The sequence below is a fragment of the Oryctolagus cuniculus genome, chromosome 7 (assembly GCF_964237555.1).
Source record: "Oryctolagus cuniculus chromosome 7, mOryCun1.1, whole genome shotgun sequence".
Classification (NCBI taxonomy): domain Eukaryota; kingdom Metazoa; phylum Chordata; class Mammalia; order Lagomorpha; family Leporidae; genus Oryctolagus; species Oryctolagus cuniculus.
Genome location: NC_091438.1, coordinates 111,117,608 through 111,137,497, shown reverse-complemented (window position 1 = coordinate 111,137,497; position 19,890 = coordinate 111,117,608). Strand labels below are relative to the sequence as shown.

Here is a 19,890-nt window from a genome sequence, read left to right as displayed (position 1 = left end):
AATTTCCAATTAATAGATCTGGGCTTAAATTCTGGTTTCACCATTTAGTTCAAGACCTAAATGGGTATAATGACTCTTCAGAGAGACCCTTTGCAAATTATATGAGAATCAAATAACTTAAAGTTTATAATGTGTTTCATTAGCATAATGCTTTGAACATGGAGTACAACTTTCTACAAGTTAAAATGCTAAAATTTTAAGGCTTGTAAGACAATTTTTTTTCCTTAAAAATTTTTTCTTAAAAATTCGTATTTTCTAGGAAAACAAATAATATTCTTCTTTCATCACTGATTTAGCTTTAAGAGCATCGCTATATTTACAAAGAATTAAGATATTAGGATTTTAAAACATACAGGATTAAGTGGCTACTACTATGAAGATTAGCTCAACACAAATGCTTTATTCCAGCGTGGACTGGAATTCTACTCACTACTGATTTGTAACTTTTTCTATTTTCCAAATTTACCCATCTCATTTTCCCTCCCAACAGGGGAGAATAAAGACTATTATAAAGAGCCATTACCATTTAGTCCATCTTAAAACTCTTCTACCTTGTATAGAAAAAAAAAATTTAAAAAATGGGTAGCATTATGAGGACATAAAATTTTCACCTTTTTTTTTTATTTGACAGGCAGAGTGGACAGTGAGAGATAGAGACAGAGAGAAAGGTCTTCCTTTGCCGTTGGTTCACCCCACAATGGCCACCGCGGCCGGCGCACCACGCCTATCCAAAGGCAGGAGCCAGGTGCTTCTCCTGGTCTCCCATGTGGGTGCAGGGCCCAAGCACTTGGGCCATCCTCCACTGCACTCCCTGACCACAGCAGAGAGCTGGCCTGGAAGAGGGGCAACCGGGACAGAATTCGGTGCCCCAACCAGGACTAGAACCCGGTGTGCCGGCGCCGCAAGGCGGAGGATTAGCCTATTGAGCCGCAGCGCTGGCCAAAATTTTCATCTTCTTAAAACACTGCTGAACCAAAAGAAAAGGCTGGTGCTAATGTACAGATGTTGGTTTCCTCAGACACTGGGTGTCACTTAAGGTATCTGTGCTGGCATCTGTCTGGGGTGCTCAAAGATGGAAGACATTGATCATCTATTTGGTGTTCCCACTTTGTCCATCCAGCTTCAAATATAACTGCAGTGAGCTAGATGAGTCAGCAACTGCTCTTCCAAAAGCTACTGCATGACTCCCAAAGCAACATAGGGAAAAGTTCACACTTCAGAGGCCTGATGAATGCCAGAATGTCCATGATGATCATTAGCTTCCTAAATACTAAGCTAAAGGCAGATCTGAGAGCTGCAAAAGAAACAGGTGAGGCCAGCGCCGCGGCTCACTAGGCTAATCCTCCGCCTTGCGGCGCCGGCACACCGGGTTCTAGTCCCAGTCGGGGCACCGGATTCTGTCCCGGTTGCCCCTCTTCCAGGCCAGCTCTCTGCTGTGGCCAGGGAGTGCAGTGGAGGATGGCCCAAGTGCTTGGGCCTTGCACCCCATGGGAGACCAGGAGAAGCAACTGGCTCCTGCCTTCAGATCAGCGTGGTGCGCCGGCCGCAGCGCGCTAGCCACGGTGGCCATTGGAGGGTGAACCAACAGCAAAGGAAGACCTTTCTCTCTGTCTCTCTCTCTCACTGTCCACTCTGCCTGTAAAAAAAAAAAAAAAAAAAAAAAAAGAAAAGAAAAGAGAAAGAAACAGGTGAGTTGTCACCACACAAGAATGTAGTGCTAGGCAACATAAATAGCATTTCTTCAAAACACAGATGAAGCGCTCTGAAGGATCAAAATGCACAAGGCAGCTACACTCAACAATTAAGAAGATTTTCTTAATAATAATGCACTAAAATATGTGAATAAGTTATACTTTTATTTTTCAGAAGCAAAAAATTATAAGTGGCAATTTGCCTTTGTAAAAGACATTAAAGAATATCAGAGTAATAAGCTATCTATCTCATAGAGACAGTAGCCTCAGAAAGACTATTATACAGCTTTCAAAGTCCTATCAAATCTCATAATCATATACTTCTGACTAAATTAACAAAACAAAAATAATCAACACAGCAACAAAAAATCAAATGGAATCCATAGAGTGGATATATGAAGAAGGAAAATCTGGAAATCCATATACTGGGAGTTCTCTACTAAAATCAAGGAGACCCAAATCCTAAAACAGAAAAAAAGAAATGCATTAAAACACAGCATATTTTTAAAATCTAAAGAGGTTATCACAGAGATACTTTTTAACACTTCACTTAAGACATCTTTTCTTACTCTTGGCAATTCTACATAGTATAGGGAGATACCTGCCTTCTCAATGGACTCTTCAAGTTTTAAATTTCAAATCTGGGACTGGAATTCTAATTAAATACACAATAGATGAAAGAGAATAGAATCACTTTTTAAACTGGATTTGCTTGTTTTTTTCCTCACTATAGTTTAAAAACAATCTATATAGTTTTTAAAAATGCTTAATTCACAGTATGAATAATAAAGTTATGTCAAGCTACATAACTCTTCTCATAAAGGAGGAGAAACATGGGGCTGGCACTGTGGCATAGTAGGTAAAGCCACAGTCTGCAGTGCCAGTATCCTATATGGACGCCAGTTCAAGTCCTGGCTACTCCACTTCTGATTTAGCTCCCTGCTAATGTACCTGGGAAAACAGCAGAGGATAGCTCATGTCCTTGGGCCCCTGCACCCACATGGGAGACCTAGAAGAAGCTCCTGGCTCTTAGCATCAGATCAGCCCAACTCCAGCCATTGCCACCATTTAGGGAGTGAACCAGTAGATGGAGGACCTCCCCTCCCCATAAGTATACCTGAGCTTTCTGATCAGCAAAATGATAAGTTCACAACTAATCGATCTCTTAAAATTTCCTGTGGTTGCAAAATCCTTATAACTTTATGTGAACAATATACTATAATTAAGATTAGATATACACATCACTTACCATTTCTTTTTTTAAATGATTTATGGATACAACTGTGTCTTTCTAAATGTTTCATTAGTGATACTCAGTCTTGTAAGTCTTGTTCCATAATAATCTATAATATAACTACTTCCATCTGAAGGTCCAACAATCTAGAAGATACAAATATTCAAAATTATTCATTTTAAAAAAGATAGCTCACAATAATTTGAGCTTACTTTTCTAGGTTGTTAATAAAATTACTTCAGTAGCAACAAAAACCCAACTCAAAATTAAGCAGAAAAGGTAATTTAGTGGATCATGTAGCTGAAAATAGAGGCATCAAAAGAATACAGGATCAAAACACTATATGAATCAAACCCTCAAGGACTGAATTCTGCCCATGGTGCCCCTGGTTTGACCTTCCTGCCCCTTTGCTTTGCTTAGCTCTGCCTGTCTTCATTCTTCAAACACGCACTCTCAAGTGATTGCCAGGCAGCTCTAAATTCACACATCGCTAGTTCAGCAGCTCCTGACAGGAAGTAAAATTTTCTTCCCCAGTGTTTCTATGCCAACTCCAGGGGAAGACTTTCATTGATCTGCTTGGACTTTATGCCTACTGTTGGACAAATTACTGATCCGAGGGAATAGGATTAATATGATTGGCTAGGCCAGTCTGCCTGTGGTTGATGAGGCAGTATGACTGACAGTCCTGACAGAACCATCTGGAATGGAAAAGAGACAGCACACACAACACACACTCACTACAATCATCGTGTCCACTAAATCACATCTGTGACAATCCAGTTAATATAATCTGTAGAAATCCTCAAACTGTAGCCCTAAGGATTGACAAAGATCTACCAAGATGTATGTGTACCCAGATTCTCTTTACTGGTTCATTCTACAAATGGCTACAAAATAATCAGGTCTGGGACAGACCAAAGCCAGGAGCCAGAAAGGCCATCCACATCTCCCACATGGGTGGCAGGGGACAAAGCACTTGGGTCATCTTCTACTGCCTTCACATGTGTAATAGTAGGAAGCTGGACTGGACACAGAGTAGCTGGCACTAGAACTGGTACTCAGATTTGGAATGTTGGCAATGCATGCAGCAGTTTAACCCACTTCATCACAACACCAGCCAGCCCCAGGAACTCTCCTTTAATCAAAGGTCCAAAGGAAAAAACATGTTTTGCCATATCTTGCTCAAGAGGTGCATTCCCAGTATTTTCCTTTTGCTTAAAAATAATTCGGTGAATTTATAACCTCTTAATGTTTTGACCAACTGTACATTATTAATAATTCAATCCAGAAATCACAGAAATTTTAAATGTTTTAATTTTAGTAAATAAGATCATCAGTAGGAAGTTTTCAAGCATAAAAATATATTACATTAGGATAAAACTCAGTGGAAGGTAGGGAACACATAAAAATTCAAGGAAAAGATACAGTATAAAAAATAAAATGGTTTGTGAAGGGTATATTCATATATTTTCAAAGTTGATGATATTTAAAATCCTTCAGCATTTATATTCTGTTGGATATATTCGAAAATTGTTGCAACAGTTTTATATAAATATGTCAATATTTTGCAAACTAGAATTACATTCTTTACAACTACTTAAATTTATGATGAAAAACACAAATGTCAATTTAAAAATATGCACAGGGTATGGACTTTTAAAACAAGTTTTTGAACATGCATGGGAGAAAGGACAATCTTTTCAATAAATGGTACTAGAAAAATTAAACATCAAGTTTTTCTGGACTGAAACTAAACCCCTCTCTCTCACCATTGTGAAAATCAATTCTAGGCCGGTGCCGCTCACTTGGCTAATCCTCTGCCTGTGGCACCGGCACCCCGGGTTCTAGTCCTTATTGGGGCACCAGATTCTGTCCCGGTTGCTCCTCTTCCAGTCCAGCTCTCTGCTGTGGCCTAGAAAGGCAGTGGAGGATGGCCCAAGTCCTTGGGCCCTGCACCCGCATGGGAGACCAGGAGAAGCACCTGGCTCCTGGCTTTGGATCAGCGCAGCACACCAGCTGCAGCATGCCAGCCATAGTGGCCATTTGGGGGGTGAACCAACAGAAAAGGAAGACCTTTCTCTCTGTCTCTCTCTCTCTCTCACTGTCTAACTCTGCCTGTCAAAAAAAAAAAAAAAATCAATTCTAAATGGATTAAAGATCTAAATGTAAGATGTGAAACTATGAAACCACTAGAAGAAAACAAGGGAAATGCTTCACAGCATTGGAATGGGCAAGCAATTTTGGGAATCAGATCCAAAAAGCACAGGGAACAAAAGCAAAATAGACAAAAGGGACATCATCAAACTAAAGATCCTCTATACAACAAAGGAAATAATCAATAAAGAGAAAGGGAGAAAATATGTACAAGTTATTCATCTGACAATAGGTTAGTAACCAGAATATATAAGGCTCTAACAACTGAATAGCAAAAAAGCAAATAATTCAATTTAAAAATGGGTATTTAGGCCAGCGCCGTGGCTCAATAGGCTAATCCTCCACCTAGCGGCGCCGGCACACTGGGTTCTAGTCCCGGTCGGGGTGCGGGATTCTGTCCCGGTTGCCCCTCTTCCAGGCCAGCTCTCTGCTGTGGCCCAGAAAGGCAGTGGAGGATGGCCCAAGTGCTTGGGCCTTGCACCCGCATGGAAGACCAGGAGAAGCACCTGGCTCCTGCCATCGGATCAGCGCGATGTGCTGGCCGCAGCACGCCAGCCGTGGTGGCCATTGGAGGGTGAACCAACAGCAAAAGGAAGACCTTTCTCTCTGTCTCTCTCTCTCACTGTCCACTCTGCCTGTCAAAAAAAAAAAAAAAAAAGGATATTTAAAAATAAAACTACAATATAATCCACCAATCCTACTACTGGGTATTAATCCAATGAAAGTGAACAACAGGTCGAAGAGACTTCTGTACTTGCACATTTACTGTAGCACTGAATACAACAGCCATGAAACAGAAATAACCTTAGTGCCCATCAACTGATGAATGGATAAAGAAAATGTGGCACATAAATATAATGGAATATTATGCAGCCATAAAAACGATGAACTCTTGTCATTTGCTACCACATGGAAGGAACTGGAGATTATTATGTTGAATGAAATAAGCCAAGCACAGAAAGACAAGTAGTCTCAAAAAGTTCTCTCAGATGTTGAGAATAGAATGGTGGTTGCAAGAAGCTGCAGAGAGCAGGTAAGGGTAAAAAAGGAACTGTTCATCAAAAGGTATTAAGTTAAGGCGGGCAATTGGCATGACAGTGAAGATGCTGTTTGGGATGCCTGCATCCCCTATCTAAAAGCCTGGGTTCAAATCTTGGCTTCTCTGCTTAAGATGTGCCCTGGGTAGAAGCAGATGATGGCTCAAGTACTTGAGTCCCTATTGCTCAAGTGGAGACCATGGATTGAGTTCTGGGCTTCTGGCCTAGTCTCAGCTACTGTAAATTGGGAAATGAACCAGTGGATAGAAGATCTCTATCTCTGCCTGTCAAATGAAATGAAAATAAATAAAGTTTAAAGAAACTAAGTTATAAATAGCATTCTGTTGCACAGGATAACTATAAATGATAATGTAGTATATATTTTCCTAAAAAAAAACAAGCCTGTGATATCAACACCCTATATGAGTGCTATTCGAGTCCCAGCTGTTCCACTTCCAGTCCAGCTCCCTGTTAATGTGCTTGGAAAAACAACAGAAGATGGTCCAAGTCTTTTGGCCCCTGCCACCAACGTGGGAGATGCAATGAAGCTGCTGGCTCCTGGTTTTGATCTGGTCCAGCCCCATTTGGATCTCATATGCAGCCATTTGGGAAGTAAGCCAGCAGACTCTGTCTTTCCTCTCTCTGTAATTCTGCCTTTCAAATAAATTAATGATCTTTGGGGGAAAAAATAGAAGAAAGGATTATCAATGCTGTTTATCGTAAAGAAATGATAATTATGAGATAGATATGTTTACCCTGATTTGAACATCATATAATGCATACATGTATCCTATAAATATGTACAATCCTTATGCATCAGTTAAAAATAAAAATAAGGAGTGGGCATTGTAGTATAGAGGGTTAAAAAATGGCTTGCAATGCTTACAGTCCACATAGTTTGAATTTCTGCTACTCTACACTCTTGATCCAGCTTCCTATTAATGCACCTGGGGAGGCTGCAGATGATGGCCAAATACTTGGGTTCCTGCTGTCCAAATGGCAAACTATGATGGAGCTCTTGGCTCCTGGTAGGCCTGGCCTACCCTGGCTATTATGAGCAGTTTGGGAGTAAATCAACAGATGGATGATCCCTCTGTCCCTATCTCCTCACCTCTCTGTCACTCTTTCAAATAAATAAACAAATCTCTTTTGAAAAAAGAAATGAGGGGCTGGCGCTGTGGCGCAGCAGATTAAAGCCGAGGCCTGCAGTGCTGGCATCCCATATGGGCGCCGGTTCGAACCTGGCTGGTCTACTTTCAATCCAGCTCTCTGCTAAGGCCTGAAAAAGCAATAGAAGATAGCCCAAGTCCTTGGGCCCCTGCACCCACGTGGGAGACCGGAAGAAGCTCCTGGCTTCGGATCACTTCAGCTCTGGCCATTGTGGTCATGTGTAGAGTGAACTAGCAGATGGAAGACCTCTCTCTCTCTGGCTCTACCTCTCTCTGTAACTTTGTCTTTCAAGAAATAAAATAAATCTTAAAAAAAAAAGAAAGAAAGCAAGCAAGCAAGCAATGAAGTCACAGACAGGCTGGTTAGACCCCACTGATTAAAGTTTTTAAAGTTGTAGGCAAGGAGGAGCAGGAGGAGGGAGAGAAGGGGGGAGGAAAAAGAAGGAAGAGGAGAGAGAAGGAGAGGGAAGGGGGGGAAGAAAAGGGGCAAGGGGGGAGGCGAGAGGGAGAGGGAGAGGGAGAGGGGGAGGGAGAAGGAGAAGGAGATGGAGAAGGAGATCCAGCATGTAGCTTGGGAAACTTTAAAAATAAAATTTAACTTCTACGGGTTATATCAGCACAGTATGAAGAAAGCTGCTGGGGCTGGCACTGTGTACAGCGATTAATCCACCACCCGCAACACCAGTATCCTATACATGTGCCAGTTCAAGACCAGGCTGCTCCACGTCCACTTCCAGTCCAGCTCTCTGCTATGGTCTGGGAAGGCAGTGGAAGATGGCCCTAGTGCTTGGGCCCCTGTACCCATGTGGGGGACCGGGAGGAAACTCCTGGTTCCTGGCTTCAGATCAGCCCAGCTCCAGCCATTGTGGCCATTTGGAGAGTGAACCAGCGGATGGAAGACTTTCTCTCTGTCTCTTCCTCTCTATCTGTAACTCTGCCTCTCAAATAAATAAAAATTTACAAAAAGATGAATTTGGCCCTAAAAATTACCCAACAAATATTTAAATTCCACAGTATTCCAGGTACTGTGCTAGGTATTACATACATAATAGTGAACCACCTCTGCCAACAGGGAGCTTATACTAGTGAACAATGAATGTTAATATTCAAATAATACTAACCATATACGTGCTACACATCATGTCAGGTGCTATTTGATTTACTTTCAAAAGATTTAATTAATTTGGTTTGATATTTATGAAATCGAAACTTAAAGCCTTTTTAGTGGCCAATGTCACAGAGCAAACTATGAACATTAAGCCAAGAAACAGAAGAACTGTGCAATGAGAAGTTATAGAATGTTCTGAGACCAGAATGAGGGAAACAAAGGTAAAGCACAGCTAGCAGAAAGAGGCCTAAATTGTCCTTTTTTTTTTCCCCTACATCAAAAAAGGATCCTATGATTGGGTAACATCTTAACATCAAGGATTTCTAATAAGCCCACCTAAGGTTTATTTGAGTCTCATAGGAAATTTCATTGTTTAACTAAAAACTGATTAGGGTGTAGATGTCTTGCCAAGGTAGCAGTTAACTTACTTGAAGTGTTGGTTCCTCCTCCTTCCCCACTGCATCCTCTCCTAGCACCTGTAGAGAAGACTGCCCCTACGATTACAATTTTATGACCCGCTACACATGGTACTTTTTTGTATCTAAGTTAGCAATCTCATTACAGCATTTCCTTCTCATCAAACTATGGATTCTGGTTCTTCAACAACCAGTTCTGAGATGGTTAATTCCATTGCTCTTTCAACAGACTGGTTCAGCCTGGGAACGTAACAGAATTCCGGCCAATACTTTGAGACAAGGTCATTTGGGAACTTACTCACTCTTAAAAAGAAATGTGTGAAAGAAAACCAGGCACTTATTTATTCTTTAAGAGACATGTATGAGAGTAAAACAGAAGAATTTCTGTGCCTGGAAGGGACCATTGAAGGAAATAATGCTAACCAGAGGACCTAAAGATGGGAAAGAAAAGAAGAAAAGAAGGCAAGAAAGAGGCAAGGAGACAGCAAGGGAAGACTGGATGGATTGAAATCCTTCATTTTTTCTTTTCATTCTGAACTAACATATTTTAGAATTACCTTATGTCCCACCTTTTTGTTTTTTAGTTTGGGATTTAACAGATTTATTCTAAAGTTAAAATAAGAAAAAATAAAGAACAGTTTAGAAAATTCTGAAAATATATTCTAAAAAGCTACAACAATTAAAACACTGAGGTAGGGGCCAGCATTGTGGGTAGCAGGTAAAGCCATGGCCTGCGATGCCAATATCCCATATGGGAGCCAATTTCAGCCCCCACTGCTCCACTTCTGATCCAGCTCCCTGTTAATGTGCCTGGGAAAGCAGCAGCAGATGACCCAGTGCTTGTGCCCCTGCACCCACGTGGGAGACCCTGATGAAGCTCTTGGCTTTGATTTGGCCCAGCCCTGGCTGGTATAGCCATTTGGAGAGTGAACCAGTGGATGGAAGACTTCTCTTTTCTCTCTGTCTTTCCTCCTCTATCTGCAACTCTGCCTTTCAAATAAATAAATAAGCCTTAAAAAAAGAAAAAAGGAACACACACTGAGGTAATAGCACATGCCTACATTTTATTTAATAAACCACATAACTGCTACTTGTAACCCAAATCCCAAACAATGCATTTCTTTTTTTTTTTTTTTTAAGATTTATTTACTTACTTGAAAGAGTTACACACACACACACACACAGAAAGAGAGAGGTCTTCCATCCTTTGGTTCACTCCCCAGTTGGCCGCAACAGCTGGAGCTGTACCAATCCGAAGCCAGGAGCCACATTGGTGCAGAAGTGGAACAGCTGGGACTCAAATTGGCACCCATATGGGATGCTGGCACTACAGGCAGTGGCTTTACCCGCTACGCCACAGTGCAGGCCCCAACACTTGTTTCTAATACCTCCCTTTTTTTTTTTTTTTTTTTTTGACAGGCAGAGTGGACAGTGAGAGAGAGAGAGACACAGAGAAAGGTCTTCCTTTGCCATTGGTTCACCCTCAAATGACCGCCGCGGCTGGCGCGCTTCGGCCGGCGCACCGTGCTGATCCGGAGCCAGGAGCCAGATGCTTCTCCTGGTCTCCCATGGGGTGTAGGGCCCAAGCACTTGGGCCACCCTCCACTGCACTCCCGGGCCACAGCAGAGAGCTGGCCTGGAAGAGGGGCAACCGGGACAGAATCCGGCACCCCGACCAGGACTAGAACCCGGTGTGCCGGTGCCTCAGGTGGAGGATTAGCCTAGTGAGCCACGGCGCCGGCCGTCTAATACCTTCTATGGACAACTGCAAGACTACTAAAGCACAACACCAGTTGCTCTTCTCTGCCAAAACAACCTGAAAAGCTGCCCCAAAGGCAATCAAATTAAATCAAGTTTGGTAAAACATTAGATTAAAGGTCAGTGTTGTGGCAATAGCAGGTTAAGTTGCTGCCTGTGGTGCCAGCATCCCATTATGGGCACCAGTTCGTGTCCCCACTGCTCCACTTCCAATCTAGCTCCCTGCTAATGTGCCTAGAAAAGCAGCAGAAGATGGTCCAAGTACTTGGGCCTCTGCACCCACGTGGGAGACCTGGAAGAAGCTCCAGGCTCTTTGGCCTGGCTCATCCCTGGCCATTGTGGTTATTCGGGGTAGTGACAGCAGATGGAAGATCTCTCTGTGTCTCTGATTTTCAAACAAATAAATAAATCTTTAAAAAAATAGAATGAAAGGAAACTTGGAAGAGAAAATTGCTGTTAACTAGCTATAGGTTCATATACCTTAATCCTCTCTGGATCTCAGCTGTTCTTATCTACATAATAAGGAATAGAACAAGCTAGTCTATATGATACTTTTTAAGTTATAATGTCTGCTATTACTACAACATTTAAACATAAACAACTCAGCTTAGGCCTCTACAACCTGTGAACATACTTTTGTTTCTTTTTAAAAAAAGATTTATTTTATTTATTTGAAAGGCAGAGTTCCAGAGAGAGAGAGAGAGAGAGATCTTCCATCCACTGGTTCACTCCCCAAATGGCTGCAACAGCCAGAGCTGCACCAGGCTGAAGCCAGGAGCCAGGAGCTTCTTCCAGGTCTCCCACATGGGTGAAGAGACCCAAGCACTTGGGCCATCTTCCGCTGCTTTCCCAGGCACATTAGCAGGCAGCTGGATCAGAAGAAGAACAGCCAAGACTCAAGCCATTGCCCATATGGGATGCTGGCACCACAGGTGGTAACTTAATTTTCTATGCCGAAATGCTGGCCCCCCAATATAATTTTATTCCTTCTTTCCTTCCTTCCTTCCTTCCTTCCTTCCTTCCTTCCTTCCTTCCTTCCTTCCTTCCTTCCTTCTTTCCTTTCTCTCTCTCTCTTTCTCTCTCTCTCTTTCTTTCTTTCTTTTTTGACAGGCAGAGTTAGACAGTGAGAGAGAGAGAGACAGAGAGAAAGGTCTTCCTTCCATTGGTTCATCCTCCAAATGGCTGCCACGGCTGGTGTGCTGCGCCGATCCGAAGCCAGGAGCCAGGTGCTTCCTCCTGGTCTCCCATGCGGGTACAGGGCCCAAGGACCTGGGCCATCCTCCACTGCCTTCCTGGGCCACAGCAGAGAGCTGGACTGAGAGGAGCAACCAGGATAGAATCTGGCGCCCCACCGGGACTAGAATCCGGGGTACTGGCGCTGCAGGCGGAGGATTAGCCTAGTGAGCCACGGCACGGGCCTCTCCAGTATAATTCTCTATGAATTATCCTAGGAAGAAATTGTTCTCTCCATTTAATTTTTAAGGAAATTATCAGCTGTAAAAGTTTTAATCATTCAAATTCACATTCCCTCACCAACATAAAAAATAATCTATTTTAAGCCTTTCATATACATATAAATGTGCCAATTAGAAAATTTCGTATTATTATATTAATTAAATATCATAAAGCTGGGAAATTTTTCACTCTGTAAATATGTGCATATCCATTTGTTCATAGAAGAGAAAATGAAAATTAAAATTATTAGTTTATTTCTCTGTTAAGTCACAACCTGAAGCCAAATTCTGCAGTATAAAGTATTTATATTCAACAAACTGGGGCAGGGGTGTATATTTGTTATAGCAGTTAAGATACCCCTTGAGAGCCAGTGCTGTGGAATAGCAAGTTAAGCTGGTGTCTGTAGCGTCAGCATCCCATTTGGGCACCAGTTTGAGTCCTAGCTGCTCCACTTCTGATCCGGCTCTCTGTTAATGCACCCGGAAAGCCAGCAGAAGATAGTCCAAGTCCTTTGGTCCCTGCACCTATGGGGGAGACTTGGAAGAAGCTCCTAAGCCCTGGCTTAGGTTTGGCATGGCTCCACCCATTGTGGCCATTTGAGGAGTGAACCAGTGGATGGAAGATTTCCCTCTACCTCTCCCCCTCTCTCTGTGTCACTCTCCCCTTCAAATAAAATAAATAAGTCTTTAGATTAAAAAAAAAAAAGATACTACTTGTGATGCTTGCATCTCATATTGGAGTGCCTGTGTTTAAGTCCCAGCTCTGCTTCCAATTCTAGCTTCCCGCTAATGCACACCCCGGGAGGCACCAGCGACAGCTCAAGTACTTCGGTCCTTGCCATACGGGAGACATGGATTGCGTTCTGTGCTTCTGACTTCATTCTGCCCCAGCCCTGGCTGTTGCAGGCATTTTGGGAAGTAAACCAGCAGATGAAAGACCTTTCTCTCAAATAAATTTAAAAATTAAAAAATTAAATTTAACATTCTTAAAACAAAGTAAGCAGGGTCAGATTTCTGGGATCTATAGGAAAAATGATCACCTACACACTTCATTCCAATGGATGAGCCAACAGATTGCTACAGGTCTTAAGTGATTTAGCATCTTAAAGGGTTTCAATGGTCCTTGTGTAAATAATTCTAAAACCCCTAAGAAAGCAACTCATATTCCCCTGTACAAGTTTCCTAAGAAAGCTGTAACAAGTTTTATGAAATAGAACGATAAAAATGTCCAGTTCTAGAAGCCAGAAGATTGAAATCAGCACAATTGTGCTTTCTATAGGAACTCCAGGGGAGACTCTGTTTCACCTGTTCTAATGGCAAACAGCACACATCTTTGACAAAACAGATTGGGTTACTCAGAAGTGAAACTATAGGTCTGGTCACATTATCGCTCTAAACTGAAAAGCTTAGGTTTTTAAAAGTTTTTGTAAAATTCAAATAATTTATACAACATAAAATAAATACAAATATTTTTTTAAAAAGTCTGAATTTCGATGTGGTGGGCGTTTAGCCTAATGGTTAATATGTCCCATATTAGAGTACCTGAATTTGAAACCCAGCTCTAGCTCCCGGCTCCAGCTTCCCACTAAAGCAGACCCTGCCAAGGCAGTAGTGGGTTCCAGTAATTGGGTGCCTGTCACCCATGTGGGAGACCTTGATTAAAGTCCTGGTTCATGGCTTCAGCCATGGCAGCCCAAGCCATTGTGGATATCTGGGGAGTGAATGAGAGGATAGGAGCTCGCTCTCAAAAGAAATTTAAAAAGCCCACATTTACCAAGAACATATTTTTTTCTATGGTAATAAGTAGAATGTATTATCAGACCAGTCTTGGGATAGTTATATTGCAAGTTGCTTTAGGGCAAGGGCCCCAACCTATTATATGCAAATTGTTACTCCCTAAACTCATTTCCAATAATGGCATAAAACTCTTTCAAATAAATAAATAAATCTTAAAAAAAATAAAAAAAGAACTCCAACATACCTCCTCCTTACTACTCTCTATATTTCATCACATATTTCCAATTGTCCTCTATATATTCTCATCTTTCTGAGTAGTGGTTACTTCATATGACGGAATCCCAGTCCTGGGAGATCTTTAAGAAAGGAACTATTTATTGTGAAAAGTTCAGGTATACATGTACCAAGAAGCAGTGGCTGAATCGAATCAGTTCTATAATTTATTAACTAAAGCAGCAAAGCAAAGACCATATCATCAAAGAACCTAGCATGAAAATATTAACTAAATGGTTAGGATTCAAAGATATCTTAATTAGAAGAATTCCAAATAAGCATTAAATTCCTTGGATCCTTGTATAATTTAGAAACTCATTCTAAGCATATTTACACAAGTACTTTAGCCTCTTTACGCCTGACTGCCTGTCCCAGAGTTAGAGAAGGCAAGATATTTGGTTAGGCATATGTTTATGAGTAAAGATAGGAAAATTCCAACTTTAAAACCAAATATTTTCTTTGTATAATTCTGGTATCTTATTGGTCCATATGCTGCCTCCTCCTCACAGTATGGTACCAGAATCTCCTAGATTTTTACTTTCCTCTTGAGTATAACAATATCAGCAAGTAGACGGAATTAAGAAGTAAAAATATTGTCTGAGCAAACAGACGGTGAGCTAAATGCACATGGATGCAGTTGCTGAAAACATTAGGTGCTCCATAAGTGCCTACTAAACTCATGTTTGGCAGTATTTGTTGTGTTAAATTCTTCTCTTTCCCTAACAAACAAATCTTCATGAATTAACTACAATCAGTTCAGGATATTTTAAAAGAAAACATCTGGTGTCACTTTTAAAAGCTAAGGGACGGCCGGTGCCACGGCTCACTAGGCTAATCCTCCACCTTGCAGCGCCAGCACCCCAGGTTCTAGTCCCGGTCGGGGCGCCGGATTCTGTCCCAGTTGCCCCTCTTCCAGGCCAGATCTCTGCTGTGGCCAGGCAGTGCAGTGGAGGATGGCCCAAGTGCTCGGGCCCTGCACCCACATGGGAGGCCAGAAGAAGCACCTGGCTCCTGCCATCGGATCAGCGGGGTGCGCCGGCCGCAGCGCACCAGCCGCGGCGGCCATTGGAGGGTGAACCAATGGCAAAGGAAGACCTTTCTCTGTGTGTCTCTCTCACTGTCCACTCTGCCTGTCAAAAAAAAAAAAAAAAAAAAAAAAAAAAGAGAAAAAAAGAAAATGAGGCTAATACAGAGAAGCTGAGTAGAGTCCCGAACACATCATTTGTTTTTATGTGTTCATAAAAACAGGCCTCAGGCTATCCCCACCCCTAGATTTTCCACAGAGTATGTATACATTCCCTCATTCAATTTTGCTTACACTTGCTGGATTTCAATTTCTGTAATCTGCAACCAACAGAATACTAGTATTGAGTGCCTGTCCAGTGCAAAAGAAAATCTTATTTCTGATTCTACAATGTCCAAAGGTGTATCAGAGGGGCCAGCGTTGTTCTGTAATGGGTAAAGTTCAAGTCCCAGAAGCTCCACTTCTGATCCAGCTCCCTGCTAATGTGCTTGGGAAAGCAGCAGAAGCCCCTGCACTCACGTGGGAGACTCAAAAGAAATTCCTGGACCCTGGCTTTGGACTGGCCCAACTATGGCCTTTGCAAACCTTTTGGGGAAAGAATCAGTGGATGGAAGACCCCCCCCCCCCCCCCTCTGTACCTGCCTTTCAAGTGTCCCACCAATTTCCCAACAGGATCACTGACAAGGTGACTGTGAATGTCAGGAAAAGAAAAAGTAAATTTGAGAAATATTCAGAATCCTTCTTAAACACTCACTACATATTATGAGAAGCTAATCAGTGAAAAACAACTCTTCGAACCAATTGCACTCACACAGACAAATCATATTTGAGCATGGGATCCTTTTTATGAACTTGTTGTGTTCTTTAGAACTACTACTTGGTGAAGTCTGAGAAATGATAGCTGGAAACACGGCCAGCATCCCTTAGATTCAACATCTGAAGAAAAATTGAAACAAACACTCCTATCTTCTTCGTAATTTTAGCATAGCAGGTTAAAGCCACCTACTATGCATCCCATAATCAGAGTGCAAGTCCAAGTCCTGGCTACTCTGGTTCCAAACCAGCTTCCTGTAATGCATCCTGGGAAGCGGTAGATGATGGTTTAAGGGCTTAAGCCCCTGCCATTCCTGTGGGAGACCTGGATGAAGTTCTGGTATCCTGGTTTTGACCTGGCCCAGCGGGCATTTGGGCAGAGAACCAGAGGATGGAAGATACCCCAGTCTCTCTCCCTCTGTCTGTTGCTCTGCCTTTCAAGTACAGATAAATATTTTTTTAAATGCACCGAGAGATGACAATTCAATTTTGAAAGTAAAAGCAGTTTAAACTTTAGATTGAAATGAACTTACCTGCATTGAAATAAGAATGAAATCAATTAGGCTCCCAATTCCACAAAACCCTACAGTGCAAAACTTTAACAAACCTAGAAAAGAAGACAAAGTAATATACAACGTGGAAATTCTAAAAAACATTAGCAATGTTTTCCATTTTCAATAAACCATTATATTTACAAAAAGAATATAAAAGCAAAACTTTAAAAATCAAATATTCACCTGAAAAAATGAGAAAAAAGTGTTTCTAAATCAAGAAGGATCCATTTTTAGTTCCACCATTACTATTAAAAATTCTTTCAAAAAGACTTTGCTTCCAGATGCTTTCAGCTTATGCTTCCTTTTCTGAGTGTGCTCTCTTTTATGTTAGTAACTTTAAACTTTACATCTTAAAACATAAATTTGGCAATTGGATTTCCTTAGGTATAAAATAAAGAGAACAAACATTAGGTTTTTGTATTTGAAACTTTTTTTGTTATTTTCGTTTCATTAAAGGTTGTGTCTTACAGATGCTTTGCTGTTTGCATAACTGCTTTTTATAACTACAGATTATTTAATATTGAGGTTGTTGTCTGCCAAACCCCAAGTGTCCTACAATGATGTGGTAATTAGGTCTCAATTATTCTTTTTGTGTTTGCACCTATAAAGGAATACTTTCAGGTCTCAGAAAAATTTAACCTGCAAATTCCTTTGTCCTATGATGACGTTATATGCCTGTCCAAACTAGTAACTTTGCAATTCAAATCAAACAAACAAAAAAAAGGGGATAATATAACCAAAGATTTTCAATATTTAAATTTAAAAAAAGATACTCTGTTATTTTCATAAGGAAATATTTACATTTAAAAATGAATATCGGGGCTGGCACTGTGGTGTAGCGGGTAAAGCTGCTGCCTGAAATGCAGGAATCATGTATAGGCACCAGTTTGAGACCCGGCTGCTCCACTTCTGATCCAGCTCTCTGCTATGGCCTGGAAAAGCAGTAGAAGATGGCCCAAGTCCTTGTGTCCCTGCACCCACATGGGAGACCTGGAAGAAGCTCCTGGCTCCTGGCTTCAGATTGGCGCAGCTCTGGCCGTTGCGGCCAATTGGGGAGTGAACCAGCAGCTGGAAGACCTCTCTCCCTCTCTCTCTCTCTCTCTCTCTTCTCTCTCAGCCACTCTGTAACTCTGCTTTTCAAGTAAAAATAAAGAAATCTTATTTAAAAAAATTAGTATCACTATGAAAAAGCAGCATCTTGCTTCCAAAAGAGTGATAATCTTTGGAAATCTATGTTTTAATGCTAAAGATGAGCACAACAAAACATGCTAGTTTTGCATTTTGCATGTTTTTTTTTTATTTTTATTTGACAGATAGTGAGAGAGAGACAGAGAGACAAAGATAAAAAAAAACAATGCTAAAATTCATATGTAAACACAAGAGACCTCAAATAGCTAAAACAATTTTAAACAACAAAAACAAACCCAGAGGCAGTACCAGATTTCAAGACATACTTCAGGGCATTTATAATCACAACAGCCTAGTCCTGCACAAAAATAGACATGCAGACCAGTGGAACACAATAGAAACCCTAGAAATTAATCCACACAGCTACAACCAACTAACCTTGGGCAAATGATGTAAAATAAATCCCTAGAGGAAGGATAGTCTCTTCAACAAATGATGCTGGAAAAATTGGATTTCTGCGTGCAGAAGTATGAAACAAGACCTCTAACTTACACCTCATACAAAAATCAAATCGCAATAAGCAAAGATCTAAATCTATGACCTGATACCATAAAATTACTAAAGGAAAACATCAGGGAAGCTCTGCAAGACATTGGCATGGGCAAAGACTTCTTGGAAAAGACCCAGAGGTCTTTTTTTGAAATCAAAGCGAAATAAACAAATGGGATCACATCAAGCTAATAAGCTTCTGTACTGCAAAGGAACCTCAACAAAGTAAAGAGGCAACCAACAGAATAGGAGAAAATATATGCAAATATGCAACTGATAAAGGATTAATATTCAGCATCCATAACAAGCTCAACAAACTCAACAACAATAATAATAACCCAGTCAAGAAATGAGCAAAGGACATAAACACACATTTTTCAAAGGATGAAATACAAATGACCAACAGACACATGAAAAAATGCTCATGATCACTAGCCGTCAAGGGAATGCAAATAAGAACCACAATGAGGTTTTACCTTACCCATTAGAATGGCTATCATCCAAAAATAAAAAAATAATAAATGCTGGCAATGATATAAACTAATAGTACAAGCATTATGGAAGACAGTATGGAGATTCCTTAGAAATCTGAAAATAGATCTACCATATGACCCAGACATCCCATTTCTGGGAATTTACCCAAGGGAAATGAAATCAGCATATGAAAGAGTTACTTGTACCCCATGTTTATTCACAATAGCTAAGATATGGAATCAACTCAGATGTCCAGCAACTGATGGCTGGGTAAAGAAAATCTGGTATATATACATATGTAATACTACTCAGCCATAAAAAAGAATGAAATCCTATCTTTTGCAATAAAATGGATATACCTGGAGACCATTATGCTTAGTGAAATAAACCAGTCCCAAGAAGACAAACATCATATATTTTTTCTTATATGTATTAGTTAATATAGAATACAAAAATGTACAGGAATGAAATAGACATCTTGTAATTTGATTGTTGTTTTTAGCCCTTATTTATACTCCTGTGGAACTGTGGTCTTTACATTTTTTATCTGATGAATATTATGGTTAGTGGTACATTAACCCTGTGATTACCGAGTGAACTGAAATTATGTTTTGCAAAGACTAACGAAAAAAAGGGAGGAAGAGGGCCGGTGCTATGGCATGACGGGTAAAGCCATAGCCTGCAGTGCTGGCATCCCATATGGATGCCGGTTCGAGTCCTGGCTGCTCCATTTCCAATCCAGCTCTCTGCTATGGCCTGGGAAAGCAGTAGAAGATGGCCCAAGTCCATAAGCCCCTGTACCCATATGGAAGACCTGGAGGAGGCTCTTGGCTCCTGGCTTCAGATTGGCGCAGCTCCAGCAGTTGCGGCCAATTGGGGAGTGAACCAGTGGATGGAAGACCTCTCTTTCTCTCTCTACCTCTCCTTCTCTTTCTGTGTAACTCTGACTTTCAAGTAAATAAATAAATCTTAAAAAAAAAAAAAAAAAAAAAAAGGGAAAGAGGGGGATTGAGGAAGGAATGGGAGATGGAAATATGGTTATCTTCTTAAAAATGTACCTGTAAAATACATGAAATCTGTTCTCTTTATATTAATAAAAATTTTAAAGAAAAAATATTTTATTGTAATTTTACTGAATAGGACAGAGAGAAGGAAAAAGGGTGGGAGTATGGGTGAGAGGGAGGGTAGGATAGGAAGAATCACTATGCCCCTAAATTTGTATATATGTAATGCATGAAGCTCGTATGCCTTAAATAAAAGGTTTCTAAGTTTAAAAAAATGGAAAAAAAAAACATAAAGAATATTAGGAAAATAAGG

General features: G+C 40.9%; 1 protein-coding gene across 2 annotated transcripts in view; it reads right to left on the bottom strand.

Moving 5' to 3' along the window:
- TM2D1 (TM2 domain containing 1) overlaps nt 1-19,890 on the bottom strand; it is a 75,454-nt gene that overhangs the window by 16,079 nt on the left and 39,485 nt on the right. Inside the window, exons 5-7 of one of the 2 annotated variants that reach the window (XM_051857699.2) lie at nt 16,402-16,475; nt 2,941-3,071; nt 1,838-2,153 (exon numbers count right to left, since the gene is read on the bottom strand). In XM_051857699.2, the coding sequence (XP_051713659.1) occupies nt 2,961-3,071; nt 16,402-16,475 (185 nt within the window). In that variant the 3' untranslated portion in view covers nt 1,838-2,153; nt 2,941-2,960. Of the gene's footprint in view, nt 1-1,837; nt 2,154-2,940; nt 3,072-16,401; nt 16,476-19,890 lie in introns of those variants that run through there. The other variant, XM_070078399.1, reaches the window with a different exon arrangement.